General features: G+C 42.1%; 1 protein-coding gene across 1 annotated transcript in view; it reads left to right on the forward strand.

Annotated features, from left to right (window-relative positions):
- The first annotated feature begins 10,396 nt into the window (after positions 1-10,396).
- Positions 10,397-12,271, forward strand: part of SYN2 (synapsin II) — a 150,936-nt gene continuing 149,061 nt past the window's right edge. Inside the window, exon 1 of the mRNA XM_035106223.3 lies at positions 10,397-11,496. Coding sequence (XP_034962114.1) covers positions 11,087-11,496 — 410 coding nt within the window. The 5' untranslated portion in view covers positions 10,397-11,086. The remainder of the gene's footprint in view (positions 11,497-12,271) is intronic.

The raw sequence follows: 12,271 nt of genomic DNA on the forward strand, positions 1-12,271 counted from the left end.
ATATAACGCAAAGAAAAACTTACATAGTATTCCATAACAACAATAATCTTCATTTTAAAAAAAAGCCAAATTAAAAAAAAGCCGAATCAAAAGAAAACCCTTCTCCCTTTTCATCCCTGCTTCTTTTCCCCTCCCTCCTACCCCTATCCCCCATTGGACTTCCTGTCAGTACCTGATATATAATCTATGTTTTAACTCAAATGTACATAACTCAATAAGATTTTCTATATTCAACATCTAATACATTATTTTCTCTTGGCGCATCTCGGTTAAAGCAAAAATTCTGTTGGTCCATTCTCCAAGATCATTCAAATGCTTGCATAGACAACAAACCTTTACTATATGTTCGCACATTTTTTTACATTTCATTTATTGTTTATGGCTACTTTTGTTGTAGTTATGCATTTTTCATATTGTAAGCCATCTTGAGCATGGTTTGAACTATAGAAAGGCAGCATACAAATAAAATTATGTACCGGTATGTATGTACAGTGGTACCTTGGTTCTTGAACTTAATCCGTTCAACCCTCGAAACCGTTCGAAAACCAAGGCACGGCTGCAGGAGCTTTCTGCACTCAAACAGAAGCTGCGTCAGACGTTCAGCTTCCAAAAAAAACGTTAACAAACCAGAACACTCGCTTCCGGGTTTGTGGCATTCAGGAGCCAATTTGTTCGACAACTAAGCCATTCGAGAACCAAGGTACCACTGTATGTATGTATGTATGTATGTATGTATTGTATGCATTTAAACTTCCACTGGTAAAAACTGTACAGTTCAGAAATTAGACCCTTAACACCTGCTGTCTTCTTCTGGAAATATAATAAGCATATATAGCCATGCCTAAAATTGGGTGAATTAAGTAGTTAAGAATGTAATTGGTACTTAGCCAATGGAAATTACATAATAGGTAGCTACCTAATAGGAAACAGCATTTAAATACAGTTCCCGATACACTTTGCCTTTATTTTTTTGCTTTGATAAGTAATATTGTTTAAAATAAAGGTCTGATAATATTCTTCATATTTATTGTTCAGAAAAAATACATTTTCTTTGCAGAAAGACCCACAAGCAAGTCAAATTACTTTTTAAAATTGAAAGAAAATTATTAAGTAATGCAGAAGCAAAGCATCAGAGGAAATGACCCAGGAGAAAATAAAAGGCTTATTGAAAAAAGTAATCTGGCATTTGAATAAACTCAATGTGCTTCTATTCACTTTAGAGTTTTTGTGGAGTATAATGCATGAGGGGGAAATTGTGGTGAAAAAATAATGTATGAAATTTAAAACAGACTATAATGAATTGAAAATTTTATCTTAACATTTAAGGACATTGATTCAGAGGCAGGTGCTGTAGCACAGTGTTGCTCACATATGGAGAATAACCTCATACAGTTGCCCAGATAATTGTTGGGGTTTTAAGAATATAAGATGAGCCCTTTGGGTCAGGCCAGTGGCCCATCTGGTCCAGCATCCTATTCTTAGAGTGGCTGACCAGACGCCAATGGAAAACCTGCAAGCCAAACATGAGCAAAATAGCACTGTCCACCTTTGATTTCCAGCAACTGGTATTCAAAGGCACAATGCCTCTTACAGTGGAAGGAGAACACAGCCTTCATGGCTTGTAGCTGTTGATAGCCTTATCTTCCATCTGCGTGACAAGACAGATGTGAAGACACATCTCCATTCACACTATGAACCTTTTAAGAGGCTCTAGTTCTCCACATGGAAGCAAAGGATAGGAGAGTTGGGTTGGATTGGAGGCAGAGGCTAAAAAGACCTCAGTTCACTTTCAGCCATTGCTAGAGCAGGAGCTGTCCTTGGTGCTGTAACAACTGTCTTACCATGGTGTCGCAGATTTCCTTGCATTGAGACACTAGAGGACCTCCTGTCTTTAGACTTATATGTGATCTAAGACCAGTTGAGGTTTAAATTTGTTGTTGTTGTTGTTTAGTCGTTTAGTCGTGTCCGACTCTTCGTGACCCCATGGACCATAGCACGCCAGGCACTCCTGTCTTGCACTGCCTCCCGCAGTTTGGTCAAACTCATGTTCGTAGCTTCGAGAACACTGTCCAACCATCTTGTCCTCTGACGTCCCCTTCTCCTAGTGCCCTCAATCTTTCCCAACATCAGGGTCTTTTCCAAGGATTCTTCTCTTCTCATGAGGTGGCCAAAGTATTGGAGCCTCAGCTTCACGATCTGTCCTTCCAGGGAGCACTCAGGGCTGATTTCCTTCAGAATGGATAGGTTTAAATACAGGATGCCAAATGAATCTCACTCTGAATCCTTCAAGACCTACTACTAATGAATGAGATGACCTATTGAGATAATTCTTTTAGTTTTCCTGGGGCACACAGAAAAGCACATCACACTAGACTAGCTCTTGCCTGGGAGATTACAGTAGTTGAAAAGACACATGATGTAAGTAAGGAATTTGGTGGTTGGGAAATAAAATATAAATGTTTAGTTTTCTATGAAGAAGAAATTACAGAAGTGGGAAAATTCTTATGGGTGAACTGGAAAAAGAAATGGCAAATAATAGGAAGAGTATTATCTCCCCATTTCTCCGAGCACAAAAGGAGAATGCATTGTATCTCTTGCAGTTTGAACTTAAACTATGTTGTTATAATTGAAACTCAGCCAGGCCTCTGTTGGGAAGCAATCAACAATGGGTATTGATGAGCTCTTAATTCCTCGCTGTTTTGCATTTGAGAAACTAATCATTGTAATATCTCTTTGCATTCAGTCTTATAAGCATATATACATAGGGAATATATTCATCTTCTTGAATCTTAAATATTTTTGAGACTTTGAGAGATGTGGCTGCCTTAAGGGTTTTCTTTCCTCCTAAAATAATCTCCATAATTTTTAAAAGAACAGTGCATCTGCTAACATTTATATGGAAATAAATTTTTTTCCTGTTTAAAATGGCATTAGTTCAGCTTCTAGAACCATAGGAATAAATAAAACTCACAAATCCCATCATTATCATCAGTGATATTAATATATGCAACAAGTGAGATTTGTTAGCAACCCCAAAGAGCAAAAGGACCTCTTTGTATTGCCAATATCTAGCTTACCATTTCATGGCTGATCCATCATCTTTTTTAAAATCATTTTTAAATCACTTTTATTAATTTTACAATAAAAACTGCCAATTAACATATCCATAATCATAATCCAATTAAAAACAATAAACTAAAGAAACTCAAATTACAGTCCAAATTATTAATTATTAATTTTTATGGGCTTCCCATAGTCTGGACCTCTTGAAGTATATCTCCAATATCTTCGTTCCTGCCTTCTTCTGTTGTTCTCATATTTTCTACATTCCGATCTTATCGCTTTAAAGTTCTCTGTCCCTGGCTATGCGATTCTCAATCATGTCAGAAATCATATATCCTTTCATCCATTGGAATACAGCTTTATTTGTAAATATGTATTTTTCCAACTGTCTATTTGCCAGTGCAGCTTTTCCTAACTTCATTCCAATCTTCCAATCCGAGCTGTTGTCCAAGTCTATCATTTAGAGTTTAATGAAACAGCAACTCTCATGTTGTTAAGTTATTTCAATCCGGGCTGTTGTCCAAGCCTGAAGCTTGAAGATTGTTAAGCATACTGTTTGCAATATTGTAATGTAAATGAACTGTATTCCACAGATGTAAGTCATTTGGCAATCAATCAGCTTTTGGAGACCACACAATCCCCCCTTCTGGGCCCTAGAAGGGGGGCTGCTAGACATTCATTTAGCCTTCTCCCTTGCTCATAATGAAGAAATTCTGCAAACAGATGCACTGTTATCCCAAATTATTGCCTCAAGTGACTACAAAGCCAGCCAACAAGCATCTCCCACTTCCCTCGGAAAAGGGAGGAACTCTCATTTTTCTGTGCTGCGTCATATTAACAAGTGCCATTTTGTTTCTTCTTTTATCTTTATCGTCTTTCAAGTCTGCGTAAAGCTGCGCAATTGAATACTTGATTATAAAAAGAAGTCCATCTGTACTTTTCAAAAAACATTAGGTTTCTTAATGAGGCTTGGCGTAGAAAAACAATTGTAGGTGTTGAAAAGAAAAGAAGAACGTACCAATCACCTCCGTAATCCAAATACCATGATGAGAATCTCTTTGAAGTCTGAGCTTAAACACCAGGGACTGTGCAATTCTGTAGGGTTTTTTTTTTCAGTCTTCTTCGGTCCAGACTATGTCTGTTTATTGTCCAAATCTAATTATTTTAACATATATTTCTGGCTATGAGAGTGGCCTCAGAGAGTGCCAGCCATGTCGTGCTATGGGACCCAGTGTCCTGCCGCTTGCACCTCGATGCAAGCTGACAATCTTGGACAATCTGCAGGTCTACAAGACAGTCCTCCCCCACCCTGGGGAGTCTACCAGGGCTAATTACTCCCATATCAGCCCTGAATTATCGGCACGGCTGAGGTCCAATAGTATGGGAGTCAGCCGTTTCTCACCGCCGGAAACAGGAAGCCCTTGGCTGATATATCATCTGGCACTGTGGAAAGTTCAGCGTTTGGGAAACTAATACATATCCATTGTATGTAAAACATTTGTGAACCAATAGAACAGAACTTTCCAAACTGTGTGTTGTGACTCTTAAGTGTGTCGACTGCAGTGTGTAGTTATGTCGTGCAAGTGCTTCCCACACTCCTCCCAGGGCTGGAAAGGGGTTAATTTAACCTCTCGTTTAATAGTAAAACTGAATTACTCTGTCATGAAATGATGCAAAACTGAATTACTGTGTTGTGAAATGCTGTATGTCTAAAGAGTGTGGCACCAACAAGAAAAGTTTGGAGAGCTCTGCAATAGTATATTTTGGTGTAATCTATGAGGCAGAAACAGAGCTCTGTGGACCATTGCCAGATTATAAAGCAAAGTATAAAAGGTGCAAAACACAGGATTTCTCTCTCTCTCTCTCTCTCTCTCTCTCTCTCTCTCTCTCTCTCTCTCTCTCTCTCTCACACACACACACACACAGAGAGATTCCAATCCTGGATTTGTATTTGTAGTGCTGAATGGTTGTCTGAGCCTGCTTTGACAATGCTCCCAACTGTGTATGGGTGCGTGGATTAAATGCAGGCCCCTAATTTTTTCTCCCTGTTTGTTGGGAAGGAAAGTAGTTGATTTTGGTATTATCAACTATATTGATAACAGAAGTGCACCCATAGAGGCACAAACATTCTGTGCCAATGCAAGCGGTCCACTTAACTCACTAAGGCAACTTACCAATGAATTAAAGAGGACTTATTTCTGAGAGCATTGGTTAGGATACACCTGTAATTTATTTCTAAAATGTATAACCCACACCTTCAATGTCAATTGGCATTTGGTTTACAAACAAAATAAAAAATGCTACAAAACATCCATATAACAACAACAATAATAGTAGAGAAACCAAAATACAGCAAATCTGCCAGTAAAAACAGAAGTTGACAACAGCATAAAAGGGCTTAACAACATTAAAGTTATGTTAAAAGACTAGGAAAATGTGAACCTATTTATTTTGCACTGGGAATGACAATAAAGTAGGTACCGTTAAGCCTCCGTTAGAACTTCTACTTGCATGGCATCACCATCAGAAAAGCTCTTTTTACAGCTGCCACCTATTTTATTTCCAGTGGTGAAAGTACTCAAAGGAGATCCTCAGATGGAAAAAAAAACTGCTTGGCTGGGCTGGTATCTGATAAGATGGTCCTTTCAAATTCTTTGTTTACTTGCAACCATATTGTGACTTATCTAAATTTTACAGTCCATTATTATTTTGTGCAAACTAAAACAACAATTAATTAGAACTTGTGTGCACCTAATTTTGTTGTCAAATCATTATGATGAATCCATTAATTCAGATAACAAATTAATGCACAAAACAAGCTTGAATGAGTTTTAAACCATGTGATTAGCTCTCATTTGGTACATTGCTATGTACTCTGCAGTTTTATGTGAGCAGAGAGTTACCTCTTGCTATGTGCAATTGAAATCCAAACCTTTGGGGATTATCATACAATGAATCTATCACAAAATGTTGCAGTGTAGAGTGCGCCTTTTCATTGTATCTGACAAAATGCTTAATATTCTTTGGGCTCTTCCCCTCTTCTCAGGATTCCCCCCTAATTTTTTTTTATTGTACATCTGTAATCCTTTGGATCTTCCATACCTTGTACTACCCTTGTGTGGATGGTGCTAATTGAGTAAAGGTACTAATTTGGCTATGTAAGTTTGACAACCCCAAACTTAAGAAATTGCTGGAATAATTTACTTTAACAGAAAATGTAATCAGTTGTACATTTTCCATACACTTGTGGTGTGCTATCACTGAACATTTTTTTAATGTAGCCCAAAAGGAGTATTTACATTGCAATCTTATTTACTACCATTTGGAGATGCTTGATTAAAACTTAAGAAACTCATCAAAATAGGATTTACCAAGTGAAAGAGAGATCCCTAAATGTGATGTTACATACACATGAAAAATTACAATACAAGCTACTTTGACTAGGAAAGACAATACATTTTTAAAGAAAGATACATGGGGAGTATAACTGTCTTAGTTTGGCCAGCATAAAGGGTACAACACTGCAACTAGTGGCCTTATTAGCTTTCAGGATGTGGTTAAAAGCATCATAAAACACCACAGTGTTGACTTTTATACTATTAAGCCAGGCATAGGCAAACTTGGCCCTCCAGATGTTTTGGGACTACAACTCCCATCATCCCTAGCTAACAGGACCAGTGGTCAGAGATGATGGGAATTGTAGCCCCAAAACATCTGGAGGGCCGAGTTTGCCTATGCCTGTATTAAGCCAACATCAGCACTGTAGCTTCAGAACAAATGAAAAAGAAACATTATGTTCCACTGTGTAGCACCATGGACAGCACCCAATTACATAAAAAGATATGTTTCTATTTCTTTAGTTGTGCCTATTATCTTCTAAAATAGAATAAATATTAATATGATTTATTTATTAAATTTCTATCCTGCCCTTTCTCCCGAAAGAGTCCAGGGTGGCAAATGACAAAACAGCAAAACAAAAAATAAAAAAATAAAAAATAAAACAATATAAAAAGGTAAAAATATTTAAATAATAATTTAAAATAGGATATTTATTAATAATATCATTATATTTTCTATTACTCCTATATTAAATTAAAAATCAGAAAACAAATTACTAGAAAATGTTGATTGTGTGCAATTCAGGTCTATACAGAGTAGAGCCATTGAAATTAGTGAGCTTCAGTCACATCCATTTAATTAATGTATATCAATGTATATCCAAATATATATGGCCTTCTTAACGGCTTATTATGTACACATTGGAATAATCCTGCAAAGTATTTCCAGTGCTCTTATTGTGAAGGAAATGCTTGTTCTTTGAAGTAGGCTAGCATTTACCTATTTAGAAAGCCCTTCTTCAGAACTAACAGCAACAATAATCCAAACTGTTGTCCTCCATAGCTGGAATTAATGTTTGGTAATATTGTTTCTGGCCTTAGAAAACCTGCCTTATATGGAGTCATACTACTGGTCCATCTAGCTCAGCATTGCCCTACCTACACTGATTTGCAGTGGCTCCCCAGGCTGTAAACGATAGTACTGCTCTTTTCTACCTGGAGATACTGGGGTTGAACCTGGTTTTTGCTGTTACATGCACAGAATGTATTCAGCCCTTCCCATATATGGGGATGTATACCTAAATACCGCAATACTCAGGTTGAGAAAATATATTGAGTCAGTGTGTAGGAGTAGTTAGACTGTCAGTGATCGCTGGAGTAAAATGTCAGCTGGAGACCAGTTCTCTACCCTCAGAACTACTAATAGAGTTGTTGATGGTGACTGATCAACCTGAAAGTGAATTGCAAGGAATATACACCTCCATACAGAATCCTAGACTGATTGATTCTGATTGGCTCTCTGGGTGGATTCACATTTGTTGTTGTTTAGTCGATTAGTCGTGTCCGACTCACCATATGGTAATTGCGTTAAAATTCTTCCTGTAGTCATTTTAATTACATGCAGAGCTAGTTGTTTGTAGTCTGGCTGGTACTGCATCATGATCAAATGGGTCTATAGACATTGATAGCTGACATGCTGTTTTAGGAAAAGCATATTTACTTCACACTGTGTAGCATCAACAAATGTCCAGTGAACGTTATGTGGCCTGTAAAGTATTTTTGCGCCAAAAAGTTATTTTCATTGTGTATAACCATAGTTTTTGCTGCTGCTTCTTCTCTTGAACATTTTCTTGATATCCAGGTGTATCTATCTTGGCTGCCAGTCCTGGAAGACCTGCTCCCAGTTATTATATGGCTACCCTTATGGATCAGGTAAGCAAGGTTTTCAAGAAGGAAAAATAAGAATAGTGGACTGGAAAACTGTGAAAACGTAATTATAAATTATGGCTTAAAATGCATCAAGTAACCCCACATTTTCTGTTTATCCAGCCTTTTTAAATAGGTTTGTCTCCTTGGATTTGATATTGTGTCCTTGCAGTAGCAAAGTGCTTGGTCATCTTGGCTCGCTGTGTTGCAATGTCCATTCACTATGTCATATATAACCAGCAATCCCCCAACTCCCCCAGCACAGTACTTGGCTGCAGATGCCTTCACACTGCAGTCTCACAGTCATTCCTTTGCCAAGTTCTCAATTTTGACCAGGAATATATAGTTAAGAATGGGATTCTGGTACCCTCAGCTAGGAATCTAACAATAGGAACATAGTGATAGTTGGGATTTACAGTTTTCACTATTTAAACCTGTGTCATATTGCTATTTATATTCTTTCCTTACAGATATCTGAACATTTGAAATGTAATTCTTGAGTGAAAACAAACAAAAAAACCATTCATTTGGCATCTGGTGGAGCTAAATATTTCATACAAAGAACTGTGTTATTGTGCAGCCTAAATAATAAATGGTTGCTATGTTTGCTTTAATGGCTCACATATTACTCTGGCATAAAATTATCTTTCAAATTGTGGCAGGCAATTTTGCTATGTCCATTTTTATGCTATACTCGGTCACCTTAACTGTGTATGAACTGTTTTATCCCCACATTAGCAATGGCTACTAATTTTTAGCAAACAAAACTTGATGATTTATCATATTGTTGTTTGCATCCCAATTTCTGAGTGGCAAAAGACTCCAGGGGTTCCAGCATTTAACCAGTTTCATTGGAATGAAGGTCAAAGGTGTCTTTAGGATATACAATTTAATTTACAGATCTATCTATCTCCCCTAAGCAGGGGAAAGGGGGCACAGCATTAACACTCCAACAGACCTTGTCTCCTTATTAGGCTTCTGGTGTGTGTGTGTGGGGGGGGGGGCTACAAAACCAGTTTTGAATTCATCACAAAGCAAGAAAAGCCTGTGTCTTGTCAGCTCCCATTGCCACTCAGTCTCTCACACAAACCTATTGTTCTGCTTACAAAATGATGTTGTATCTAGTCAGGTGAATAAGTGGGGGAAATGCCCACCCCCTGTTGGAGAGCACCAACACTTGGCTGCTGCTATGGCAACATGACCAACCCTTCAATTATGGAGATAAGTTGTTGAATTAGCCATCAACTTGAGGAAAATGCACTTTGCCCCTTCCATGTCCTCCTGTTCTCTCATTCTTTTTCCTTAGTGAGCAGCAGCCTATCATTTAAAAGTGATTGCCCATGCACATACACATACTGTACAGAAAAGCACTATTTCAAGTCTCACCCATGAGACACACTGAAGCAGGCAGCTGCCTCAGGCAGCAAAACCCCATTGGGGTGGTAATCCCCATGGGCGCCCCACTGGCTGCTGGAAAACTAGTGGCAGCGGTGACCTGGTGAGCTCTTGTGAGAACATGCTGCTGCCACTTCTCAGTTTTCTGGCAATGAGGTGGGCCGATAAGCGTCATCCTTGCTTCTCCTGTGGTTGTGGCGGGCCACCACTGGAACCGGCGCAAAAGAGGGAAGCCATGCAACCCCAGATTTGGGAGGTTCTTTTGTGGAGTGGCAGCAACCAGGTGAGGTATCACCTTCCTGTTTCGCTGGGCCACCTCTGCGCTAGCTGTACTACCGTATTTAAAAATGACACCATTAAATAACATTGGAGTCTCTTCTTCTTCATGAAAGGGCACTGTTACGAAAGTAGAGTTACATGACAGAACAGGGCCAGCCAAAGACGTTTTAGCGCCTGAGGCAAACCGCAAAATGGTGCCCCCCTCCCTACCATGGAAGAAGGAGTGAGTGAAGATGTACACTAGGAACAAGTAGGCAATAAAGATCTTTAGTGGGATATGCTGCACCTGTGGATCCTACCGCCTGAGGTGGTCGCAGCACTTTGCCTTGTGGGTGGGCCGGCCCTGCCTCATGCTTATGGTGCCACATGTCAAAAAAATGTACCCGAGAACGTCCACTTCTCATGGCAGTAAATGCTCTGCAGTGAAGCTTGACTGGTGTGAAGGACTTTCCTTACCAAATGGCTGGAGGGAGGTCGAAGCAGTCTGATGAGAAACCCCCCGTAGTTTTTCTTGCGGGGAGGTCCCCCCCCCCCCGTTGCAAAGGAAGCTTTCCGTAGGAAACCATCTCTCCCTGAGGTAAAGCACAGGTGATGGGAGGGGTTGTTTTGAAGAGGATTTTCCCGTGTCCGGAGGGGAGGCAGGGGAGGCGAGGCGAGGCGGGGCGGGGGAGACCGGGACTGCGAAGGGCTTTCCCGCCGAAATGAGCGCTAGTCGGCGCTGAGCCCACGAGCGCCGCCGCCTTGTCGGAGGGTCCCCCTTTCATCTCGCCAGTGAAGCGGCTAGGGCTGGGCGTCCTCCGCTGCTCTGCCTGCTCACATTCACAGCAGAAGCAGCGGGCTTGGGCGGCTGCCACCTAGAGACCGGAGGGCGGGACGAGCGCAGAAGCAGCAGCAGTAGCAGTAGCAGCCGACGGCTCCAGCGCTGTGCAAGCGAGAGGCAGGCAGCCCTTTCCCTCCTCTGAGCGACCCAGCGAGGCGGCGGCGGCGTGCCGAGCGCCCAGCAGCCTGCCAGGCTTTGTTCCTCCCAGCGCCTCCTGCCTCGCCGTCCCTACTGCCAGTATCCTCTTCTCCTTCGTGGCGGCCAAATGATGAACTTTCTGCGGCGCAGGCTTTCGGACAGCAGCTTCATCGCCAACCTGCCCAATGGCTACATGACCGACCTGCAGCGGCCGGAGCCACAGCAACCTCCCCCGCCAGCAGCAGCGGCGGCGGCGGCGCCGGCGCCTGGTTCCTCGTCGTCCTCGGCCTCGGCTTCCCCGGCCTCGGAGCGCAGGCAGCCTCAGCCGGCGGCAGCGGCGGCGGCGGCGCCCCAGCAGCAGCAGCAGCCGCCGCCCCAGCAGCAGCAGTCGGTGGGCAGCAGCTTCTTCAGCTCGCTCTCCAATGCTGTGAAGCAGACGGCAGCCTCGGCTGGCTTGGTGGACGCGGGCTCGTCCTCCCCGGCGGCAGCCAAAAAGTTCAAGCTGCTCCTGGTCATCGATGAGCCTCACACGGACTGGTAAGGTGCTCTTTCCTTCCCTCAACAACCCCGCTACCCCACCCCGCCACCCCCAGCTGCAAAGTGTCCGGATTGGTGCCTCTCCTCACCCCACCCGGTTCGGAGTAGCAGAAGGCGGGAAAAAATGGCAAGCCCTAGTATGCGCTACCGCCATGCCTTAGTGCACTGGAGAAAAGCCCGTAGGCTTTGAAGGAGCGCTTGTCAAGCTGCATGGGCGCCCACTGGGCTGCAGGGAAGACGGGGGGGGGGACGACGACCCTAATGCCGCTGTGTTGAGGTGGAATGGCAGCAACAGGGCATAGAAAAGGTGGGCTGCCTGTGTGCTGAAATGGCAGAGAAAGGGTCACCTTCCAGCTTTACTCCGTATGCAAAAGAAACAAAAAACAAAACCCAACCTTCAGGGTGGGGGGGGGGGGAAGCCAACGGACCTGCCTGTAGATTGTCACGTGCCGCTATTATGCATGTGCATATTTGGCTGGGAGTACATGTGCTGGGAGGTTCCAGCTGACTGCAGCTTCCCAGCACGCAACACACCTCGGTGAATTTACACCAGTACCATCACCCATGGCGGCCTTTGTGTACAGATTCCATGCAAGGTTTTCGCAGGGGCTGAAGCCAGGAAGTGTTCATTAAACCCTGCAAATGTATCTGTGGTGTTTAGTCACACCAGAGATGGAACCCATGAGACAAGGTGTGTGAGACTGGTGTGTTCCCAAATATAAGTTTTAAAACCACTATGCACAATTTGCCTAAATATTGTGAACGTGCTCTGTAT

This window comes from Zootoca vivipara, chromosome 2 (assembly GCF_965207765.1).
Source record: "Zootoca vivipara chromosome 2, rZooViv2.hap1.1, whole genome shotgun sequence".
NCBI lineage: Eukaryota > Metazoa > Chordata > Lepidosauria > Squamata > Lacertidae > Zootoca > Zootoca vivipara.